The 25,279-nt window shown below is 37.2% G+C and overlaps 1 protein-coding gene across 4 annotated transcripts in view; it reads left to right on the top strand.

Moving 5' to 3' along the window:
• MAST4 (microtubule associated serine/threonine kinase family member 4) overlaps positions 1-25,279 on the top strand; it is a 414,690-nt gene that overhangs the window by 269,345 nt on the left and 120,066 nt on the right. The window contains exon 1 of one of the 4 annotated variants that reach the window (XM_067569129.1): positions 2,986-3,077. The exons of the other annotated variants lie outside the window; for them this stretch is intronic. Within the exon in view, the coding sequence (XP_067425230.1) occupies positions 2,986-3,077 (92 nt within the window). Of the gene's footprint in view, positions 1-2,985; positions 3,078-25,279 lie in introns of those variants that run through there. 4 annotated transcript variants of the gene reach the window in all.

The raw sequence follows: 25,279 nt of genomic DNA, 5'->3' as shown, positions 1-25,279 counted from the left end.
GTTCCAGGGAAGATGGAACTAGACTGTTCTCAGTGGTAGTAGATGACAGAACTAGGAGCAATGGTCTCAAGTTGCAGTGGGGGAGGTCTAGGTTGGATATTAGGAAAAACTTTTTCAGTAGGAGGGTGGTGAAACACTGGAATTGGTTACCTAGAGAGGTGGTGGAATCTCCATCCCCAGAGGTTTTTAAGGTGCAGCTTGACAATACCCTGGCTGGGATGGTTATTTGGGGTTGGTCCTGCTTGGAGCAGGGTGTTGGACTAGAATAGATGACCTCCTGAGGCCCCTTCCAACCCTAATCTTCTATGATTCTTCCCTCCTCCCCCTCCCAATGTAACCGATACCTGTTACAGGATATACAGGATTGGGGTGGGTTAGCTAGATTATTTTTATGGTACATCCTGCATCTGATTGACTCAGGCCTTGTCTACATTAGAATTTCAGCCATCAATGTTTGAAACTGGAAAGCTGCAGCATTGCAAATTGCACTGCACTAGTGACACTAAGGGTGTGTGCACTGGTGCATCTGAATCAGTGGTGGCAAATTCAGTGTAAAAGCTTTATTTAATACAAAGTGTGTGTGCCCTGCAGAACTGGAGTGCCACTCTACAAAGCTGTTTACAAATTGGCTTTTGTTAGTTTGTGTTTTTAAGGCTTTCTTTCCAATGAATAGTGCTAGAAACTTTTTTTTTTTAAATGAAAGCTAAATCTGAGATACTTCCTTACATTTCTAGCTGGTACCCAAGCCTGTCTGTTAATATACCTGCCACAAATGGTGTGAATGATTGTGGATACCTCTACCTCATCTGTGTGATAAGCTAGGCCAGAAGAACTCTCACTTCAATGATAAAATTTAGTCTGTTTGTTTTTCTTTGAAATCCCCACCATTGCACTGCCACTAGTGGTAGCAATAATGGGAGCACTGGGACAGACCCCTGGCTTTTAATCACTATCACTTAACTCCTCTCAGAGCAGGCGGTGTTGTTAGCTTTCACAATATTTAGTGTGTTTTCTTAAAGCTACAGCTTTTGAATTCTTGTGATTACATGGGAACCTCAGATTTCATTAAAATAGTAATTAAAAAAAGTAAATTTCTAGCCCTAAGAGTTGCAGAGAAAAGCATGAACATGTGACCCATGTATGACCGAAAATAACCCCAATTGTATTATTTTTTTAAAACTTGTGATTTTTAAGCCAGTGTAGTTTTTTCTTTTGTTTTAGGCCTGACTTATGATTTTTGAAAACTTGGGATTGGCAATACTGATCAGATCTAAACAACACTGTTGTATAAATACTAGTGGATGCTGGCAAACTATATACATTTGTATGTTTGCCAGTACAGCAGTGGAAAATGTGAAGAAAAATGCTAATGTAGACAAGGCTTTGGAGTGGAAGATGGTGGTGTCAGAATTAAAGAATTTGGGAATGGGAAGTAGAGAAGAGAAGAGGAAAACCAGCACATACATGCCAAATCTAGGCTGAAAAGAAAAGGGAAGGGCAAGGAGCGGATAATGCACAAAAATCAGGAAACTGGAAAATCTCAAATGGAGGGCAGAGTACAGGGCCAGGAAAGGTAGGAGTAAAGCTGGATGTAATGTCTGCAGGGTACAGGGTGAAAAATACACCAGAGACTGTGAACCATGTCAAAACATGGAGAGGGAACTGATCATTAAATCCTCCTCCTCCTCCTGTCCCAACCTGTACCACAATATATCTGTTTTTCATGCCAAAAGAGGAGATGGTGGATAGTATAGGATTGGAGTCAGCACCCTTTCCCACTAACATGCTTTACATCCACCCCCATGACAAATGCCACAGCTTTTCATGTTAATAATCTGATGTATGTAGTTGCAGGCAGCCATGCTGAAAATAATAATTAGGTACCTGTAATATCAGGTTTGTTGGGATAGGCTTGAACCTATAAGCATCCTTTACTGTGATTTAAGGTGGAATGTATTTGGCTTGTATTTTTGTGTAACTTTCCATTAGAACAAACAATGTGTCAGTTAGCAAAGCCAAATTATGGATCTTGATCATGAGCATTGTGTAGTAGCTCACTACATAAGGTACTCATGAGTTGCACACTTCTGTATCTCTTCCTGAAACATTCTTATCTTGTAAATACAATAAATATTTGAGGCAGTTGTTTCTACGCTGTAAACTTCAGTATGGTACACAAGGGAAGTGGGGCGGTGGTGGGGGGGACAGATTGTGCGCATTGCTGCATGTTGCTTTATATCACATGCCTAAAGTGCTGTATCAAGTGTTTAACTGGGGTGGAAAGATTAAAGAATGCACAGTCCTTTCATCTTCTGTAGTTCAGGAGCTCTCAACTTCATTCTCAGCCCCTTGGTAGGAAGCAAGATGAGATCAAAGGTGACAGGTTTAAGTCTTGGAAAAGAGTCTGAAAGATTAGCTTATTTCAAAAATTACTTTTGGGGGTGGGAGGGAATGAATGACATTTTTCTTTTTCTTTTTTTTAAATATTTTTATTATAAAAGGAAAATAGAAAGTAAATATATTATTGGTAATAGTGTTTGTAAACCAGGCAAATGCTTTTAAAAACAATATAAATAAAGGGAAGTGTTTGAAAGTATAAGATGTCCTACTCCCCCTCTGGGTAGGTCTGAATGGTATCTGCCAAACAGATGACAAAGTACCTTGGGCTGAATCACACAAACAGAAAGAGCATTTTACAGCAGAATACGGGGCTAAACTATTGTCATTATAGTTTATAGCCTGGCAGTGCCCATGTTAGAGAGGTTAGACCAAAAAGAAAAGAAGTTTACTGAATCTTTGGGGAAGCAGTTGTATACTAATTAGATAACTCAAGAGGACATAGCTTCTCAGCTATACTAAAAAGTTTCTCTTGGGATCCAAGTTAATGTTTACAAATTTTTGCAGAGAGTGATCAGATAATTGGGGATTTTTTTTTCCTGTTTTTGTAGCATGGCTTTGAACTTTTAGTGAACTGAAAAGAAAGGAATGGATATGTCTGATCCAAATTTTTGGACTGTCCTCTCAAACTATACCTTGCCTCATTTGAGGAGTGGAAACAGACTCCGTCGAACACAAAGGTAAAAATACTTTCCAAGTTCTGTGATTACATATAAGCTTGTTCTGGAGGTTTTGTCTCCACTTGTCTCTCTAGGCTGTAAAGGAGGTAAATACTGCGTTTACCAAACATAGTTGTTGAACTTACTTAGAGAATAGATACATCTCTCTAATTTAAAATACTCACCAGTATTTCCTGGTTTCATTGTTGTATGCTTTTACAAAACCGTAGGTGATTTGATACTTCCAGCTACTGGGATTTACTTACTTTAAAGTAAAGAGGATGAAAGGTTCTGTACTTTTGAGTCTGTGTTGTTTTTGTTTTTTTATTGAATACCATTTATTACTTTTCCCTCCCCAACATACTTAGTTTCTTCAATTTCTCTCTTTTTAGACTTTCATCTATCAAATATTTGACCTTTATCTGAAGCACATGTATTCTATACAGATAGTCCAAGATAGCGTATTTCATACTGTACTATTAAAGAGAAAGGTTTGTGTAATTATGCCATTTTTAAAAACTGGTTAGCCGACATTTTATGCTGTAACGGCCTTTTCATTTTTGACAGAAGAATAAATATTGACTAAAAGAAAATTTTAAATAAAGTTAAAGATTGTGCCATATATCAACAAAAAACAGGCAATCTGAAGCTATGCTGAGACTTTGGGATGTATAAGAATGGTACTTCTGCTATAATGTCTGGTGTGTCTCTTTCACTGAGTAAGAGTTGTTTATCAAGGTTTATATCAATCTCTGTTAAACTCCAGTCTTGTCAGTTTGAGTCACATCATTGCCATTGTTTTAAATGTGGTTAGTGTTTTTAATCCATGAAATAATTTTAAATATTTTATTTACGTGTGTGTGTGTGTGTGTGTGTGTGTGTGTGTGTGTGTGTGTGTGTGTGTGTGTGTGTGTGTGTGTGTGTGTGTGTGTGTGTGTGTGTGTGTGTGTGTGTGTGTGTGAAATCTTCTTTAAATACTGCTCCCTCTCTGGCTTGTTATCTGTAAGAGTAACACAAAGAAAGCAGGATAGAGGCTTAGCATATCTGGAAGTTCATAAACTTTAAGTATTCATACACTGATATATTTTACAAAAGAAAAATGTCTGTATTAAGACATTGTATCAAAAATAAATTTAAAAATTAAAAATTAAATGAAAAAAATTGTATCACAAATAAATTTGAGATAGGAAAGATCTATTAAATCATGTGGCCTATTTCCTTTTCAGTGCACAATTATTCCTTTTTCCTTTAATTGTTCCTGCTTTAAAATTGTTTTAATTAATAAATATGATCAACTGAATGCACAGGTAACATATTTGCACTTTCTGGATATGCCTCTTTTTTTATTTAAAAAAAAAAAAAAAAAAGGCCTCAGAACTCATTCAAGTAGGTCTTGTACTTTCATGCAGACCTAAAAATACTTTTTATGAAGCATGAAGTGTACTGCGGTGTAGCAGGTCAAGAAAGAACCTGATAGACTTGCTGTCAAAAATGAGAGCACAGTTAAAATACATCTGCGAGCCAGCCCTTAATTCTAACTTCTTTCTGTACTCTTTGTTTTGTTACTAAAACTACACAATTCTGGATTTGTATATATATTTTGAAAGAATTTCTAAAGCAATACTTTAAATATATCCCCACATTTTAAATGCTAACTGAATAATAAAATGTTTTGTGTACTGCAATGTTGTTGGATGTATAATATGTTGTCTGGAGATACAACCGTCTGCTCTATGTATTTATATAGTGCGTAAGTGTAGAACCATGTGAAACTTTTATTTAAAAACCCAAAGCAAGATATAAGGCCTTCCCCCTCTTCCATTCCAACTAATTGTATCCATTTTGTGGCACCTCCAAGAACTGATCAGTTGGTCTTCTGTTTCCATTCAGTGTTTATATGTCTGGAAAGGGAGATCTGCTCAAGTATATCCAGTATCTTCCTGGCATAGGTGATATATAGTCCAAAGTGAGGCAAGGACCAGAAAAGTGGCAATAGCTGGGAGGGAGGAACATCACCCATTTCTGCTGCAGAAAGGGAATTTGATACACAGAAGTTAATGGTTGGATCTGGGGGCAGAGGCCCTATTGTACCTGGCCTCTCATTCATAGAATCATGATCAAAGGAGCAGGCCAGTCAGATAATATCTGAAGAGAGTGGAGGGCAACAGAGTGAAGGAACAGGGCATCCCCTCTCCTAGAAGACAGCTGTGGGTAAAATTTGGGCTTTGGACCTGCCCAGGGAAAATTTGGTTCTTGGTGGAGGGAGTGAATGATGAACTTTTCCAGTTTTACAGTGATTGATGGATGTTTTGGAGAAAGCCAAGAATATAAGTAAACTTGAAGGGCTTCCAGCCCATGTGAACTGAACCTGCTGGCTGTGGTTAATTGAAAGGGTGGAAACCAATAACAGTGAGTTTGACACAGTTTTACCCATGGCAAGCGAAGCTGAATTGAATTATTTAGGTGTTAGAACTGTCAATGAAACACCTTCTAACTGAAGTACAGGCAAATATTGATTCTTCATGGAAACTTAAGGGACATTCAAGGTTGTCTCAAATTGGCATTCATCCACATTTGGATGTGGGGCCCCTTTAAGATTTGGGGGTATCAATTTTGGCATTTGGTTGGGGCTATCTTGAGGTTGGTTCTCTTGTTTCTTCTGTCACCTCCACTCAATGCTATCAACATAGTTTGGGGGTGTGTGGGAGGGTGGAAGGGTTCATTCTCTTTGCCATCCTTCTGTCTGGTTGGAGGTTAAAAGAGGGCACAGGACATGTTCCTCTTCTCCTAGTTCTCAGAGTTCATAAGGATTCTTCAATAACACTCATTAAGGAATTATTTTTCCCTATAAAGTCACTAAGCCTAGGAATTTCTTTCCCTTCCCTGAGCCTCAGAGAAACAGAGAGCCAGGGATAGTTCATCTCCTCTTCAGGGATGTGGGGGATTGCAATATTAAGCATAGTTACTCAAAGTGAAAGTAAAAATTTCTTATCCAAATGATCTTCTGTCTTTCTGCTGACTTTAGTGACTTAAATAAGGTTTTACTGTTTTTTACTCCTGGTATCCCTGAAGAACCGTGACACCTAAGGTAGAAGAAGCTAGATTTCATTCTGACTCATGCATCATCAACAGACCTGTTAACTGAATTCCAGTTGTAGCAGCTTTATTGCTGATAATGAAGCATGAGCAAGAAATAGCCCAGTATGCCTTTCACATCTCATGGTGGGTTTTCAGGGCTGGCAGTTACATAACCCTCTATTTACTTGTAAATGGAACAGATTTGATGTATACAAGCCACTGAGAGTCACTAAACATGGATCACACAGTAGCATCACTTTTACAGAATTAGAAGCTTGGCCCTTTACAGAATGAACAAAGAGGTGGTCCCTGCCTGAAATTGCTTCCATTCTAGATCTTCATAGAGTGACTGGAGTGCATTGATTGCCACACTTAATTTTGTTTTGCCAAAATATTTGGTTCTTTATTTAAATGGAAATATTGCTGTTATTCAGTGCACTTAAGATGTTTGTTGTTTAGACAGAAGTAGAGAGGACTGAATTAAAGTACACATTTCTCTTTTGCTGTCTCACATTCATTTATAAGGTTATATAACCTTTTAAAGCCAGTTCCATTCTTCTTCTGTCTGGCATAACAGTGGAACAGTTTGTTGCAAACTCTTCTGTTGTGTCAGGATTCTTTTATTCTAAAACACAGGGTTAGAAATAATCACCTAATAATCTATCAGCCTATTTTGGATGAACAATGATTTATATTAAATACGTATTATGTTTTTCTGTATAAACGGAGCAGGGTAATATTGAAGAAACTTTACTACTATGGGATACAACATGCCATAAAGTGATCAATTATCTAGTCTAACAATTCTCTCTGATTTCAGGAGATACTAGTTATTTTTTTAAATTAATGTGTTTTTTATTTGCAGCTATGCATTTCAGAAAAGTGCGCTACTAGCTATCACCCAGGCCTGAGATTTTACGGGAATTAGAAATAGTATGTTCCCTGATGGATAATGAACATACCTTTTGAACTCCTGAGTTGTCAGTTTGGGTGGGCTCAAATGTACCTTACCATGATGTTTAATTATCATATACCATATTCACAGAATAGAATAAAGAGCTGAGGTGGTCAGGTTTTAGAGAGCTTCCACTTCCTGTTAGTAAGAACCCCTTTGATAGGACTTCTTTTAAAAATTTTACTTCATAGTTTAGAATTCTATTTTAGAAGATTGAATATAATCATTTTTCCTTTACTCATTTGTGTGAGAGAGATCTTTTGGGGCTGAAAGAGTGGATGCTTAAGTGGAAAAAAAATCCTGAAATAAACATTTAAAATCTAGAGTAAATTTCTTTCCAAATTATAGATTTAAAATGGATAATAATCAGGTCTTGAACTACTTGATCTTGACGGAGGCTATCTACATTAAAATATTAGACTAAACTTTTCTTATAAGTTTTGCTGCATTATTTCTCTTTACCTCTCAATGTAATTAATTTACTAATTACTCTAAGAGCTTATTCTTTAGTGGAAGAAGAATCTTTAAAATGATCCTGTGGGTAACATAAGAAAAGTGGGTATAATTAGAGATGAGATTAACAACATCATAAACAGCCAAAAATACCCTATAATTGCATATGTAGTAGTTGGATCTGCCATTGCCCCAATTTTAGTTATTTTAGTTGTATTACATAATGCTGTGTCAATTAAAAAGCAGCTAAAGAATTACTGTTTACTGTGTGTGTATTCATAGTAATTAGAAGAGTTTTCCCTTTAGTCTTAAGCCTTTTAGATATTCATGTTGAACCTTACACATGCAGAGAGACCCTCTAAGTGTTTATTACACTAATAGCTACTGGACAGGCATAGAGAGAAGATAATTATGTTACAATGAAGAGAGTGAGAAATAGACCTGTGCATGCTATTTAAGCTTACACAAGCACACTGACATGAAATATGTTTTTTTAAATGATAATCCGTTAAACTAATGGTCCCATTGCTGTGTATGCTTAAGAACAGTGTGCTAATATAGCTGGCTAAATGTGTTTCCTTCCATTCACAGTAAAATGTTGTGTGTTAAGGGGGAATTTCTTACTTATACAGTATTCACAATCAAACAGAAGGGTCGTTTTCTTTATTCTGGCTGATTTATTTTGGCTAACCTTTTTTTGCTCAAACAAGTAGTTTATTTCAGGTTCCCAGACAATCTAAATGTTGGCAACATCCAATTCCTCCATGATGAACTATTATTGTTTCTTTCCTGCAGCCAGGTGTGCTAAGATTCATGTGGCCAAATTGGAAGTTTTTACTTAGCACTTACTGAGGCAAACTCCCATTATCTGAGTGAGAACTGAGTCAAGATCTCAGGATTTAGCCCATAGATCTTTCTGTGAATCAGCTGGGAGGGAAAACGCAGGAGCAGGGTGGGTGGAGATTTGGTAAAGCTGCTTGGACAGCATCCCAGGAAGCTAGAATTTTATCACCCAATGTTTGGCAAAGAAGCTACATCTTGAACTCCAATGTCCTACATAGCAGCTAAGAACTGCATTGGACATTCTCTTCCCCATAAACGTGATCTGAAGAAAGAGCAAACACAAAACTATTAATAATTTGTTTTTCTGTTGCAACTTCCATTGCAGGAATAACATTTTTATGAACAGTTTTGGTGGCTAGATGAGTCTTATCTGTGCATTTTATGTGCACAGAGACTGGTTCATAGACTTGCCCGAGGTAAGTCTTTGGCAGAGATGGGAATGTAAACCTAGATCGCCTGACTCAGTCATGTACTTTAGCCACAGCTTCCTTCTCTCCAAAGAAGCTAGATGAATCTGTTAAGTATTGTCAATATGGTTTATAGCACTTTGATTTAGTTAATATGACAGTTTTTATATAGAAATTATTTTGCTAATTACTAGACTTAGAACCATTCTACTTAGTTGTTCATTTGAAATAAATTATTCAGAATAACAGAAGATATTGCATATTGATTTAGATTAACCAGCTTTGACTGAGTATATTAAACAAAAAGGTGTCATGCTGCTTTTATGAGGTGAAATTAGTCAACTTCTTCTTTCTCTCCTTTCTCCTTTATTTGTATTCCTTTCTTAAGAAAGCAATTTCTTACTGTAGGATGCAGGGGCCCCAGTCATAGCCCGGGACCCTATGGTGCTAGGTGCTGTGGTGATGGTCTTTGCCCCAGAGAGCTTAAAATCTAAGTATAAGACAAGAGACAACAGATGGGGAGTTCCAGGAGTCAGCATGATAGGCAGTGGTCTAGGCATCAACTTATCCTTTATCAAGCTTTTTTGTAGACATCATGGTAAAGGCAAGTTTTAAAGAGGGATTTGAAGGAGGGTAACATGGAAGCTTCTCCCAAGTGGGAGGGATGGCAGCTTCTCCCAAGTGGGAGGAATGGCATCAGAAAAAACATACAGATGCTTGTTTGAAAATTTAACAAGTGCACTGGTGTTGTGGGCTGCTTGGAGGTGGGTGTCAACATCTTGGTAGTGAAAGAGATAGTAGGGTGAGGTTAGGAGCCTTGAAAATGAAGATCAGCAGTTTATGCTTAATACAGCAGAGAAGAGGGAGCCAGTGGAGGGATGCAAATAGGGTATAATAAGTTAAAGCTATTGGCTAGGCTTAGTCATGCCTTGGTATTTTTCCCTATTCAGTTAAAGCAATGAATTTGGCTACCCAATCATAGTGTAAATTCTTGGATGTTGTTGTAAGCAAGATCATATGGATATTTTTCCCCAATAAAATCTTACATTGAGAGCATTGGTTGTGATATTTAAAGTATTAAAATAAAATAAATGTTTTAACTACTAAGGTATTAAACTGAGTCCAGGCTCCTGTGCTTTGTGTTTACTCCATATACAGGCCTTTTTGTAGTATTTTATACAATCAGTTAGATTTTGTTTTGAAGCACAGCTTCAGATTTCATCAATATAGCATTATAAGGAATTTATCCAGGCACAACACTTTGTGTTTTGTGAAGGAGACAGAATAATCTTATCACATGGTATGCATGTTCCAACCTGTTGTTCTAGTTATACATATTTATTCTTTATTCTTATTGGTATTTAGACTTGAGTTAGCATTCATATACATTAGTATTATTTAAACCTGCTGTAGTAGAATATTTCTCTTTCAGTACAGTCTTAAATATCAGGGTAGTTCAATTTTTTGGTTCTATTTACATTTCTCAAGCAGTGAGCCAGTACAAATGGAATGATAGCAAGTTGAAACTCTTTGGGCACTATTCCCACTAAATATAAACGTATCTCTGAAGTACTGTAAAGCCAAAGTAATTCCCAGATTGATTTGCCCAGTAGAGACGCTTCAAAACTACACATTACAGGTATCCCTGCTACTGACAGATAAGTGCAGAAATATTGGGGGGATGCCAATGTAATATATCAGCTTTTTCCCCCTTCAGTTTAACAGTAGGCTTCTCTAAACAATCGTTTAGGAATTAAGGAAAACCATCATGGTCTATTGTTTCCAAAAGATTATAATTATTTTATTTTACTTATTTATTTTATAATTATTTTATTTTTAAGTAGAATCTGTTGTTCCCATGATGTACTGGCTTGCTCAGTTGAGTGATTAGAAAATTGAAACTGGTGCATATTCTTTATCCCGCCTATTTCTTGCTCTGTTGTATAGGTAGTAATTATGTAGATGTTTTATCATCAGCCTTTTGCTGATCTCTCTCATTTGGCTCGTGCATTTGATTTCAAAGCCAGTTAATAGAAAATTCCTTAAAAGGTTACCCACTAATGGATTTTCTTTTTCTCATAATATGTTTAAAATGAGGAAAAATAAGGAAGTACCTATTGGAAGGAAAATGGCTTATTATTACATGACCTAAATATGTTCTTATTTAATGGAGCTAGTAAAAATTTTATATAATCTTCAGAGGCCATTAGGCTATAGAGAAATCAGGGCTACATAAACTGATTTATAAAATATTTTCTTTAATTTATAAGCATTTATTTTAGCAATTAAAAATATTATTGTTTTTGTGTTAACATTAGGCAGATTTCAAGGTAGGCCTAGTATAGATCCATGAATAAAATCAAGAAAGTTATGAAAAGTAGGATGCTTAAGTGCTGCATATTGAAGTATTTATTCATTTTAATCAGAATTTATATAGCGCCCCTCATTTGATATCTGAGTATACGCCGGAACTTAAACAGCATTTATTTCCATGAGCTCAAGGAAATAGGTTGACTGTAAAACAAATAATTAATTTCTTGCTTTTGTTTGTATGAATAAAAAGCATATCTGCCTATCTGAATTTTTGACTGAATCTGTTTGGGTTTTTTTTACAGTTTATTTTCAAGGAATTGTGATAAATGTAAATTTGTTTGTGTATGGCAAGGGGAAGGGGATGAGTCATGTTCATCATTATTGAACTCCGTGCATTGTCCTGAATGTGTACATAACAATAGTTGAGTAACTCAGACGTGTATCCACTGAGAAGCTGAATAGGAGATGAGTTGTTTGGACCCAGTTAAATAATCAAAAGAAAATAATTCATACAACACAAGCTCCGACAAAGACACACCCAGCTAGCCGTTAATGGATATGAATAATGAAATACCTAAAACCCTGTGGAGAAAATATAGTTTCTAGGGCAGGTCTGATCCATATTGGGATTTTCCTGCTGATTCTCTCCTTTACAAAATTCCCAAATTCCTGTTGTGACCTGTTCATGCTTAGGGTTAGACCACCTGAAAATGACAAGGTCAGGGCAGGCTGGAAAAGGAGAGCAGATTCTCTCAGCACTGGTGGGTGACACTGAAGTCAGACTCCCCAAACAGCCACAAACAATGCTTCTGATTCCCCACACTGGTTATCAAGAAGCCAAAATAAAAATATACACAGCTCCCTTTACTGCATTTCAGTCTCTGGCTCCCAGTCAGCCACTAGGTCCAGTAAAGAGATAAGTTATTTAAAGCTCTATGCTCTTTACCAAAAAGGTTCTCCAGTCAGCCGCATTACCAGATCAATATGAGTTTGGATCTTACCCAAAATACCACACTGCCAGCCAATCCTTTAGTAACTAAAATTAAAGGTTTATTATAAAAGGAAAGAAACAAACTATAAGAGAAATATTAAATGATTAAAGCAGTCATTAACATACAAATGATTGGAAAGTTCATATGTATCAGGTTTCTACTAGAATTGTGGAGTTTGCAGGCTTTTATAGTCCCTCTGGTGTACATCCAGTACCTGGGTAGGTCTCAGTCCTTTGATTCACAGCTTCCATTGTAGATGAATGGATTCAGAGGAATGAAGACTAAATAGTGCATGTACAGAGTTTGTTCAAATTCTCCCATGAGAATTAGCAGGGTGATTCCAGGCTGGTGGTGGGATCTCAATCTTGCGATCTAAACTTTCCCTGACAAGCTTGGACAGATCTGAAATAAAAAGGATCAGTCCACTGGAGTCTTTTATAGATCCATGCAGGCTGACCGATATTTTCTTGACAGCAGGTATCTCCTTGAACAATTAATAGATGATTACTTGGGACTCTGAAGTACCATCTCCTATGTCCTGAGCACACCGGTAACTAGTTACATTAGCACAAGGTAATTGGCCACTTACAACCATTCACAGGTATTTACTGCTTAAACTTCAAAGAGAAATACAAACAATAGTATTGTTATATTCAAATGTTCAATGTTCCTTTTGAACTCTTAATCAATAGAACAATGATAAACTGCTTTCCTGTCTATCTACATTGCTAACCTCTAACAAGATATATGTAAATAACATCAAATAACTACCAACAATACACTTACATATCAAAGCTTTAGTCTCCTTAGAAGGATTGACCCTCACTACCATTGTATTTTCCTATAATATATCTTAAAAGGTCAGAGTTGGGCAATGTAATTTACAAAGTTGCCTGGCTTTTTTGGGCCTAGCGTCACACCTGTTACTTCCAATACTTTTTTGGGAACATCTTATGTCTTCTAGAATGCTAGGGGAGGAAGAGAGAAAATGTGTTTTATATTCTATCCCAAAATGCAGCAGTTGTCTTGTCCAGTGCTGGAAAAAGTACATTTGTTCCTTTAAAAACATATTTGGATATTTTATAATATTTGGGCCAAGGATTTGTAGAGTTCTCTCATATGTGCTTGGCTAACCTCAGATTGGAACAACTGTTACATGGTAAAATGCTATGCAAATTGGTCATTCTTGAAAAAAATAGGGGAAGAGTAGAGTTACTTTAAAGATTTCTTTTAACTGCAATAAGTTCTGTGTGAATCTTAATTTTGTTTGGAGACCATCTTAAAGGAACACAAATTAATAATCACTTTGGTTTGTTACTCATGATTTCTGTAGCTAAAATGTTAGAGGGAATGTATTTTTCTCTGTATTTTCTCCCATTTTGGTTATTGAGTGGGTTTGGCAGCACTTTGTGTATAATCACATTGCCATCTAATAATCTGGGCCACAATCCTGTAATTTACTTGGCACAAGTAAATGTGCAAAGCCCCAGTAAAGTCAGTTGGCTCCAAATAGGCACAAAGGGTTTGCCCACGTGGAACAGGTTGCAGGTTTAGAAGCTTAGTTTTTCCCCTGCTGTGCATATGGATCTTTCACAAAGCAAGCAAAGGAGACGCGGGATTTTTTTTAAAAAACAGGAATTTGTTATATTAAAACTAGAGCTCGTCAGAAATGCAAGATTTGTTTTGTTTGTTTGTTTTTTGTTTTTTGCTTTTTTTGGTGAAAAATATTCTTTTTCTGTTTAAAAACAAAAGGTTGGTTTTTTTTTTTTTTACCAGCTCTAATTAAAACTATAAAAATTATAATAGCAATTTGGGAGCAGATGTGGTTGTTCAAACTACTTTTAAGTAATTTTTAAAAAGTATGGGACATCAGGGTGAAATCCAACAATCTTGGTGATTTGCTTTTAATTTTTGGTGAACAGTCATCATGATTTCTTGTCCTGAATAAGTGTGCTGAGTTTTTCTGGATAGCTACTGCTCCATAGAAATGAACTAGAAAAAAATATTGATTTGTAGGTTTTGTTTATGTTAGCAGAAGCAGAGTACTGAAGAATTCTGTTATCTTATGTGTTCTGACATATTCTGTTTTTTAACAAATCAGTTTGTAATTATTTTCAACAAAAATGTCCAAGATCACATGCACCAGTGATTGTTTGAGATCAGAGTGAAATGAGCAGCTACAGACTTGCTTGGTTATTAGATCATCTACAATCAATGGTGTCAGTTAATGCTGCACTGTTAACTTCATTTAGATGTGGGTATGGAGCTAATCAGATCTCTCTCTTTATTTTTTCCCCCTGTAAAAAATAAATGTGATTAGAAAATTAGGGTTTAACGGTTTTCAACTTTGCACCAGATGTATGCCACTGAGCCATTAAAAAACAAAAGCAGTGCCTTAACAATGAGTCCAGAATTCTTAAAACCAAGTTTTGCCACTAGGCATGAGCAATTCCCCTTCATTTTGGTCGAAGATGATGGTGTGAGCCCAGAATTTTTGCCTTAAATGATTGACTGTGACCATGAGACTTGTCCAGTTTTTAAAGAAATACAGCAATATAAACTTTTGATAGGTTTTTCAATTTTCTTCTAAGTGGTAAAGGACTGAAGATTTCCCAATAGGTTTTTACACTAAAATAGTATTGATTTTTTGTAGCTGTTGTTGATGTATTAGAATATGTTATTAAATGGTGGTAATAATAATAATAATAAAATCCCTGATAAAACAGAAGTAATTTAATCATCATACTTCTCTTAACCTCATTTTTATCTGAGAACAAAATGAAATCTCTTTATCATTATTATCACTAATACTATTGTGCCTGATCAGCATTTTTATTGATTTGGGTTTTACCATTGATACCATTTTTCGGTGTTTACCAGAACTGGTTGCCAGGATAGCCTTCACAATGTAAGCCAGTGCAGGGCTTATTTGTTCTCAGGGGTTCTCAAACTGGGGGTTGGGACCCCTTAGGGGATCCCAAGGTTATTACGTGGGGGTCGCGAATACATGCACAAAATAGAGAGCAACTGCTATAAAATATATAATTTAAATCTAGCAGTTTAGAAAATTACACACACCTTTCCATCACAATGTAGTATATTTACTTTAAAAAGTATTGTAAATGTATATGCAACGATCTTCCTAAACAAAATAAATATTTGTATTATCACCACTTAAGGAAGTTGGACTCTGGGGTTTGTATTTTGCACACAGATTTGTTGTTTTGAGACTAAAAAGGTGGGACTGAGACAACATTAGAGGGCTTGATTGTTCAGCAGCTGAAGAGCTGCATTAAACTGCAGACCAATTAGAACACTGAGATCAGCTAAAAATTTAATTTATAATTTAACAGTCAGACACAGAAGCAGGAGTGGCATTGGGCGGGGGTGGCTTGCAGGGATTATAGTCACCCCAGAATCTGCCATAGCCTCTCCATAGCCCCTCATGCCTAGCTCAAAGGACAAATGTTATGCAGAAGTAAGGGTGGCCTGGTATGGCATTGCCACCCTTACTTCTACAGTTCTGTGCTGCTGCTGACAGTGATGCTGCCTTTAGAGCCGGGCACCCAGTCAGCAGCTGCTGCTTTCCGGCCACCCAGCTCTGAAAGCAGTGCCACCACCAGCAGTAGCTCAGAAGTAAGGATGGCAATGGGATGCTAAGTTTGCTGTGAAAAGTGATATTGACAAAGTTTTTGTGCTGTTCCCCCCACTTCCATATTAAACAGTAACTATTTAAAAAAACTAACTTTTCAGTTTATAACAATATTTCGATAAAAATGTGTTTGTCTTGATTTAAAAGCGGTGAGAGAAGGTAAATTCATTTAAAACAATGGGGTTATAATTTAGTATTTAAAATAGTATTAAATATTTTAAAAAGTGTTATTAATTCATCAGGGGGTGGGGGGAGTTGCACTCAGAGGCTTGCTGCGTGAAAGGGGTCGCCAGTACAAAAAGTTTGAGAACCACTGTTCTATTTGTAACAAAACTGAAATGACTGTGTGAACAGTCCTCATGCATCTTGACGGTGCTGCTAATTTAGAAATCTTAATAGGGTGACCAACTGACATGAGTCCAATTTCAGGACCGCATTTAACTAAATTCTGCATTCAGTAGCTAGCTGCTAGCTATTGATGTAGCTAGCTTGCTAGCAAGGTAAACACAAACACACAACAAGTAGCTAGCTAGTAGTGGTGCTGAACCTTCTCAAAGGTTTTCTCCCCTGGATGTGTTTACTTCTGAACATTTCATTAATTAATTCGCTGACTATAGTTAACTAGCTAGGTGTAATCCCTTTTCAATAGCAACAACTAAACAACAGATTTTTGGTGACAAACCGTTTTAGTATTCAATAAATTCTAACTACACTTAATTAAAACAACACAAAACTCATCATACAGCACATTCACATTGAGTTTTACTTATTTCAGTCTCCTAATGTAAACTTTTAACTTTTTTTGTATTTCCTCTCAGCTTGAGCAGCTTCCGGTAGAACCTTCTTTTGCAGGACATGCCAGTAAAACTCTGGGCAGTCTTACTCATAGTTCACTTTGACTTGAATCTCATTCTTGATGAAGTCCACACTGCTTCAGAGACTTCAGAAAAGCTGAACTCTTTCTTCAGTGCTAGGCACGCCAATTGCTTCAAGTGATGTCAGAGAAATCAAACCATTTTGTTAGGTACGTGTAAGCATACTGGTACAACACTAAAAAGTAGTCTTTGATCAAGGCATCCTGTGAAGCAGGGAATTTCTTCAGGGGAGAGTTTGTCTCAAATCCAAAAAAGGAATCAGTTTTTCTTTGCTGGATTTTCAGTCTGAGGTTGGACATTAGTTCATATAGTTCACAGGCTGTCACCTCATTTCCCTCAACGAAGGGAACACATTTGTGGAACAATATCATGTAGGAATGGCAGGTAGATTTCAAGGTCACATGGTATTCACTCACCCTCCTTGTCGTTTTCAAAGTATTTCCACGATGATCTTGGGCATTCATCTTCTCCAAGTGACAAAAAGTAACTCCTGACAGCTGGCCAGCAATCGTGTAATCTCTTAACCAAAGAAAACAAACTGAGCCACCTTGTCGGTACATTTTTGTACAGTGTCTTGTACTCTGTCACAAAATGAAATATGCTTTTCAGTTGGTGGATACTTTTGGTGGATGGTAAGTGGCTGTAAATTTTCGTTACTATGCGCTCGATATCCAGTCTAAGCTTTTAGCTGCACAGCGGTATATTGTGTGCCACACAGTTCACTTTTATGATGCTACTATTCTGGTCTCTGAGCTACTGGAAAACAGAGATATGTTTCCCATAATTTACACTAGCATTATTGGTTGTGTCAGCAAAGACCCTGTCTAAACTCAGGCCACATTCATACAGCCTTGCAGTAATCTGAGTGAATATGGCTTCAGCTGTCTCTTCGTGATCATCATAGAAGTCTAGCAGTTTATTCTGTACACCAAGTTCCGGTGTCCAGAATCGGAGTGCAAGGGGAAATAGTTTTGTATTGTGATAGTTTGAGGCATCTGAAGCAACAGAAAAGAACGGTCTCATATCAACTTTTGAGTCACTCACTGTCTCCGTCATTTTGGTATTTAAATCATCTAAGCATTTTTCAACAGAGGCTGGAGCAAGCACGTCTGTAACAATTGCAGCACTTTTTGTACAATCACATGACATTTTCCTTGCAATGTCAGAATTTGGAAATACAGTACAGTATAATTCATTCCACAATCGGCCGATCTATAGGAATGTCCATGGCGTACTATGAGGTAGGCATTAGTCACTTTTGCGGCAGTTACTTTGTCCATATTGCTGTCCTTTGGCCTTACGAAGAAACTGGATGTTGATTTGTTTATCTCTCTTTGTAACGCATTTTTTTATGTGGGACTCACCTGTGCAATGCCGCTTTACATCTGCCTCCCCTCCATGTATAATAGTAAAACTTCTGTGGCAGATGGTGCATTCTGCTTTCTGAGAATCTCCTAATGCAGTCACAGACTTAATCCAGTGGTATGCTCTTTCCCTATCTTTATTGTTCTTGGAGGATCCATCCACTTTGTTTAACGTTAAGTCTACAAAATTGACCGTAATAAGCTACTGTATATGTATATGCAATGCACATGTATAGCGTCATGCCAGTAGGCCCACCTGATCTTTCCCCAGCCAGCTCCAATATTTACCATGAGGCCTGACCATGGGCAGCATGTGCACTTAGGAGAGGCTAGCCCCCTACCCTGTCTCATGGCTGGTGCCCGCCCCTTCCCACCTGACCCTGCCCCTTCTGTGTCTGCCCACCAGCCAGCCCTGAGCACCTCCCAACATCCCCCCGAGCCCAAGGTGGAGTGGAGCAACCCAGCGCGCAGCCCTCTCCCCCCCGAATCTGAGCCCAGAACAGCCCAGCCAGGCAGCCTCACCCCCGACTCCGTAATTTGTGGGACATTGTGGAGTTGTTGCAGGACAAAGGATCCAATTATGGGACAGCTGGTTGCCCTAAATCTTAATAAATTAGTATCTCTACTGTACTAACACTAACTGTTTCACTGCTGAATAACAAAATGTAGTTAATTTATCCATTTAACAAACGTGGTTTTTTTAGTGGTGCTAAACGTACTTAGCATGTTCTGATGTGTGTTTATTTCAAGGGATTTTCCATGAATAACTGCTGCTTGAACACATGCATTTTCAGTAGGAGAAGCAAAGGTAGTCAAATAGGTTGGATAGCTGTGTCTGGTTTGGTTGGAATTTGGAAGACTCGTGCCTAAATATGCAAACACACATGCACAAAAGGTAATGATCAGATATTGTGTCTCACCAGTGTTCCTCTCCTTTTTTCACTCCTCTCCCCTCCCCTCCCTGAAAAATTGGACATGTAGAAAATGGGAGACAAGTTTTGTAAATAAGCATCATGCTCATTTTTTCTCTTGACCTTAGGCTAGGCAATTTTGCTTCTACCCTAATGTGCCTACCACTTTCTGATAGGTGAACTGTTATCTGGAGGCATCTGCTCCCCATCTGTGACATGGAACTAACAAGAAGCCCAGATTCTTTTATAGAATATACTTCCTTCTATTTTTAACTTCCTGCCCTGTTGTCTCTGACATCTTCTATGCTCTCACACCAAGTATAAAACTATTATTAAACGAAATTTCAAATCATAGGGATTGATTTGTGAAGGAAAATATTTCCCCACTTCCCCCCCCTCAGATTCTTCCACCTCAAACCTTGATATATAAAACATTAGTTGTTAAACTGTAATACTGTTCATAATTTTTAGGAAATATATGTAATATATTAAATTATAAACAAAATATGCAAATTACTTTGTAAGTGTTTAGATTGGGCATAAGCAATGCACCATCATTTATGGGTCAATACCCCATAATCATTGCATGTTTCCTTACTTATACTAATAAATTATCAAGCAAAAAGGGGCTATTATCATCATGTAATCTGACCTTCTGCATGAATAATTCAGAATAATTCAACATTGTACTAGCATAACTAGGTATTTATTAATTTGGCCTTCTTAATTAGTTTGGAATGTTAATTTAATCTTCTGCAGGTTTTAAAGAAAGCTTAAAATATTTTTCCAGCATTTGCTTTAGCTTTCTGTTGACACATGTTATTTCTTAACGGTTCTGTTTTGTGATGAATGGTTAATGAGGTATGGCTGTATATCTTGTTCAAGATGGGATGAACATTTTCATAGAATATTAGAATGGCTGTCAGTTTTTGAACAACATAGGGTCCTATTTTAGTGTTATAGTTTCTTACTATTTATTATTTGTATTGCGGTAGTACCTAGGAACCCCAGTCCCAGACCAGAACCTCATTGTCCTGGCTGTGGTACAGATATATACTATTTACCTTGGTAATCACTTTGGTATACTACTAAATTGCAGTTATGTGATGCCTCAAACATTTTACCAACATTAATTAATCCTTGCAACAGCCTATGAGTACTTACAAATCCACAAGCAGTTCCCAAGCTGGGGCCAACAGAGGACTTACTGGTTGTCTACAGAGATCTGGCTCTTCTCCTTGTATATATATTTGTATTACATATATCCAGACTCTTCATTACAAAAAAGGGGATTGGAGGAAAGAAAGGATCAGAGCAGATGGGAAGGATAGATGACATGAAAAGTGAAAGTAGAGTGTATGATTAGGTTCTTCAAAAAAGACAAACGCTTTATGCATTTGAGCTGTCTTTAATGCACTTACACTTTTGTAATGTTACTTCTCTGTGTAAGCCACTGGTGTAGTTGTGAAAAGGATGTTATGTGATCATAAATGAAAGGAGAGGCAATTCACATGTTCTTTTAAGATGTGCGCCACGCTGTGGGAAATTTAAGAACATTTATAATTAATTATTCCCACTTTATAATATAAAATAAGGACTATCCTCATTTTACAGATAAAAGCTGACATGAGAGGTGAAGGAATTTGTTTAAAGCCACAGACATCAGTGTCAGCAGGGAATTTGGCCTAGATACTAGGTTTGACATCTCCGTTTATGAAAGATGCCATAGGCATTTGAAATGACGAAAAGTGGTCAGGACCTTTGTTTTTGGTTTTTTGTTTATTTTTTAAATCTTCATCAGCCCAGTATCACAGCACCTCATATTTATCAATCATTATGTATTTCCACCTTTTATCTTTACAACACCCATGTGAAGTAGGGAAGTACCAGTCCCATTTTTAAAGATGGTGTACTGAGGCACAAGATAGATCAGATGACATTCCATGGGTCACACAGGAAATCTGTGGTTGAGTGGGGAATTGAGCTCGAGCCCCAGTCCTGTGCCCCATCCACTATACTCTGAGTAATGCCCACAGTATTAACTACTTTCCAAACATAGGTAAAGACACAATGGCAAACTCGCAGTCAAAATCTGTAAAGCCCACTACCTTATCTTTTTTCAAGTCATTTCTGAAAACTCACTTCTGCCATGATGCATATAGAAAACTTCAATCTGATCAATGGCTAGGTAAGTGGTGAATTGAGATTACTTCTCCTCGTTAGCTAAGAATTGCAGACATCCATTTTTTTGGGGTTTTTTTGTTATAGTATCTCACCCACACCCCACCCAACATGACTCATCCACTTAGTATGCTTTTATGTTTTAGATTGAAAGCTCTTGGCTGCAGGGGTGTCATTTACTATAAGTTTGTACAGTGGCTAGAGCAAGGAGGCCTGGACCAGATTGCTCTACAGGGTCAATATAAATACTAAAAAAGTATAGTGCTATCCCTTAGCATTGTACCCCTCGCATGTTGAGTCGGCATTGCTGAGAAAGAAGAGTGCTATTTACTGATTTGCCAACAGCCCTTTCTACAGTATATAGATATTCCTGGGAGGTCTCAAAACAAAATTGTCCTGATTCAATTTTGCAAAATTTCTGCAATCTGAAGATACCCCTGTATAAGGCAGTATGGCTGCAGCCTGAAACTAACATGGCCCAGTTTCTAACAATAACAACGAAGTCTAACCATCACTTAAAATTTCAGGTAAAATCTATAGCATGATCATGGTGCTTGGAATAAATGCTGGTGTATTAACATTAAAGAGCTCCTAAAATAGGGGTGGGCAAACTACGGCCTGAGGGCCACATATTGCCCTTCTGAGCTTTTCATCAGCTCAGCTCTCCAGCTCACCCCGTGTCCATGAGCTCCATTCAGGTGGTCCATGGAAAGAAACAAGCTGTGCGGTGCAGCAGCAGGAGCTGCTCCCCCTCCCAGCCTCACCCCTTCCCCCACTTCCCCCCCCCCCCCCCCCCAACCACTTGGGCCCAGCAGTGCCCTGACTGGAGCCGCTTCCGGAACATTAATGGCCTGCCATACAATTTCTATACCCAGATGTGGCCCTCAAGCCAAAAAGCTTTTGTCCACCTTGTTCTAAAACCTATATCCTTGAATCTTCATGTATTAGGCTCTTTCACAATTTAGGGTGGGAGGAATACTTCATAGCTGCAAAGAACTGCTTATGAATTCATTAACTTTCCAGTTTACTCTATATTTTCTATCCTTTCATTTTCTTTTCCTAGGAACTTTAAAAAAAAAAAAAAAAAAAAGTGTTCTGTTCTGTTTTTTAATATAGAATATAAAATGCACATAGCTGATGATACACACAGGGGGTTAGCAGCTCCCAAAGCTTGGAAGTAGTTGTTTAAAATGTATAATGTATTTTTACTTCCAGTTGATCTGATTTGTGTGTGAAATAAGATTGAAGCCCCTTGCTGTGACTTTGAGTAACAATAGCTGTACTTAAGATGTGTTTGATCTTCTTTCTCTCTCAATCTTTCAAAATATATTTGTAATATGAGAGAGTTATGAGCTAGTGCTTTCAGTACAGGAATGAGAATGAATTCTTGAGTTCTCACCTTGGCTCTGACAGACTCCACAGGCCTTCACAAATCATTGAAAACTTCTCTGCTTCCCTTAACCCATATGTATAAAGAAAGAAGGGGCTGTCAGTACTACTTACCAACTTCTTAAAACTGTTTTGAGATTTATTTAGTTAATGTCTATAAGAAACTTAAATAATACTTTGCAGTTACATACATTAATTAGATTCAATCTAATCTCAGAACAGCCTAATTGTATTTTATTAACTAGTGATTGGTTTATAATTATAAAATTTTAATAATATTTACGTTAACAAACATTTCATAGGTCTGGATATTTCCATTTCAATAACTTTTTTGGTATAAAAAGATATGCTTCTAGTAATAAACACTGTTATAGAGCAAATTAAAGTAATCCTAGAGTTTACTGACTTCAAATATTGATAACTTCTTTAAAACTACTGAATATGATGACAGCAACTGGGAGTGTAAATCTACAGAGCACTAGCCTGCTGCATGCTAAGTCTACCTTCCGCAGGATCCACAGGACAACTGTGTGCACAGTATATTCACACCATGGCTGGCCATGAAGTAAGTCTCTGTGTAAACAAGCCCTTATTTTTCTTTAAAATGGTTTGTTTCTAGAGATCAATGAACCCTACAAAATCGACCCAAATTTGAAGAAAATAGGTTCAGTTGTTACAGAGTTATGGTCATTTAAATTTCTCAAGTTTTTGAAAGTGCACATTTAATTACCCGTACTCTTACAAAAAGGGGCTATGAGCTCTTCAGTTGCCTCACATGGTTAGTAACTCAGTTTTACATTCCATCTGAAAGATAACACCATGCCCAGAAGCACCGTGCTGGGGTGTTGGTTTAGTACTGACTCAGAAGGAATCATTGTCATTTCCTGCAGCACCTACAGTTAACCTAACTCTACTTAGCTTGAGATTTGATGGGATCACAGCTCTGGGTGGTACAGCTGCAGGCATCTGGATTGTTAAAGCTAGACTGGTAATGGATATGACGTGTAGTTTTATACACTACAACAGTATCCCTATCTCCTCTTCGTCATTAAACGATGACACATTTCCACTTTCTAAGAAGGATTAGATGTGGTAGGAGGTAGCTAAGTAGACATTAGTGAACAGGAAGACCAGCATTTGTTCTTGTGAAGCAATGACTAAATAATTAACTCGTTCTATTTTTTTTTTTGATTGACTAACCTGGATTTCAAGAGGTTGTAACAACATTATTTTCTAAAATGAATACAGTGACTTTATTTTAGAGATCTAATCTTAGACTGGAAAACACTAAAACATTTCAATAACTATCTCCTTAACCTGAATACCAAACTGGTTGGGATCTGTCTCTTTGCTGTGAGTCCAGCATTGTATTTCAGAAGCTTTTAAATACTGTAATGGCTCACGAGGGTACTGCAGAATGACCCCTTCACTATATATGACAGTCTGTGGCAGCTTGTCTCACTACCCTTACTTCAGCCAACTAAAAAGCAGAGGTCACAGAAATGTATGTGATGCTTCAGTAGTCTTAACTGCTGATGATATAATTAAGAAAATATAAATATGCGCTGTTAGCTTTCTTCAGTTATTATGCTTGAACTCTGCTGCTCGTTTTGAATTGATTAGAAAGTTTAAATAAACAAAGGAAAATTAAGGAAAAATTAACCAAAATACACACCTGATTAGTTAATCTCAATTTTTTTCTGGAGTCGTGAACAATGCACAGAAATAAAGTAATTTTCAGTACTAAACCTTGATCTGCTCCTGCCAGTATTGCAATAGTTAATTTGTGTGAAATCGGCTAGAAAGTTTTGTAAACAAGGGACTGTTCTCAGATTACATTGTTGTTACTCCACCAAATTGCAAGAGGAAATCTGATCTGTTGAATGCCAGTAAAATGGTGTTGAATGTCTTTTTTTTCCATTTTTTAAATCAATCAACATCTTTTATTTTCTCTATGTAATTTCCATTTATCGGGACAGTTTATGCTAACCATAGGGAAGCAAAATAATTGTAAATCAAAACTCTTTGGACACATTTCCCTCCCCAGTACTAGTCAGATCACTGTAATTATTTCAAATCAGATAAGTATTTCAATCGTTCACTTTTAAATGAATCACACCTCTGACATATATATTAATATGAAAGTGTCCTTCTTTTCTGAACTCTACCCTAACATTACACACATTTGTCATGAAACCGTTTCGAAAGAAAGAAGGGGAAAAAAACAGTTTGGAGGAGGACGTTAGGTTATGGATTTGTGTAGTGAAGATAAGCGAGCATACAATTATGATAAAATAACAGATTTTCTGTGTTTGCTTCATAATATTTATTAATTTTCATCTTCAGTGGACAAAGACTGTTTTTATGAGTAATGGTAATTTCTACGGGCATAAATGATGAATAGATAATTCCAGCAAATATGTCCACACCTTCTTTATCATAAAGTTCAACATTTTAACAGAGAAAATGATTTTACTGTCATTCTTCTATCTCTGACTTATGTCCAAATTTGGATTGTGAGCTGAATCCAGTTCATCATAACTTGTTACTTCAAAACTGCTGCTGCTAAGACCTGTGTTGTTACTTATCTTAAACAGTTCCTTGGGGGTACAGGATATAGACGGGGATAGTCTAGGCTCTCATGTCACATTTGAGGTCAATCTTCATTTCTGCTTGATCATATTGTCACCAGTGTTCCACCTCAGCTCTCATTCGATTGAATGTACACCAGTATTTCCACTTGAGTCAGTGCCTGGGGGATGTTGTTCTGAATGAGCCAGATTCTCCAGGATCATTTTAGTTTCTTGCCT

Source organism: Emydura macquarii, unplaced genomic scaffold (assembly GCF_026122565.2).
Source record: "Emydura macquarii macquarii isolate MOO-44397 ecotype Brisbane River unplaced genomic scaffold, CSIRO-AGI_Emac_v2 contig_2897, whole genome shotgun sequence".
NCBI classification, from domain to species: Eukaryota; Metazoa; Chordata; order Testudines; family Chelidae; genus Emydura; species Emydura macquarii.
This window is presented reverse-complemented; position numbering and strand designations above follow the sequence as displayed.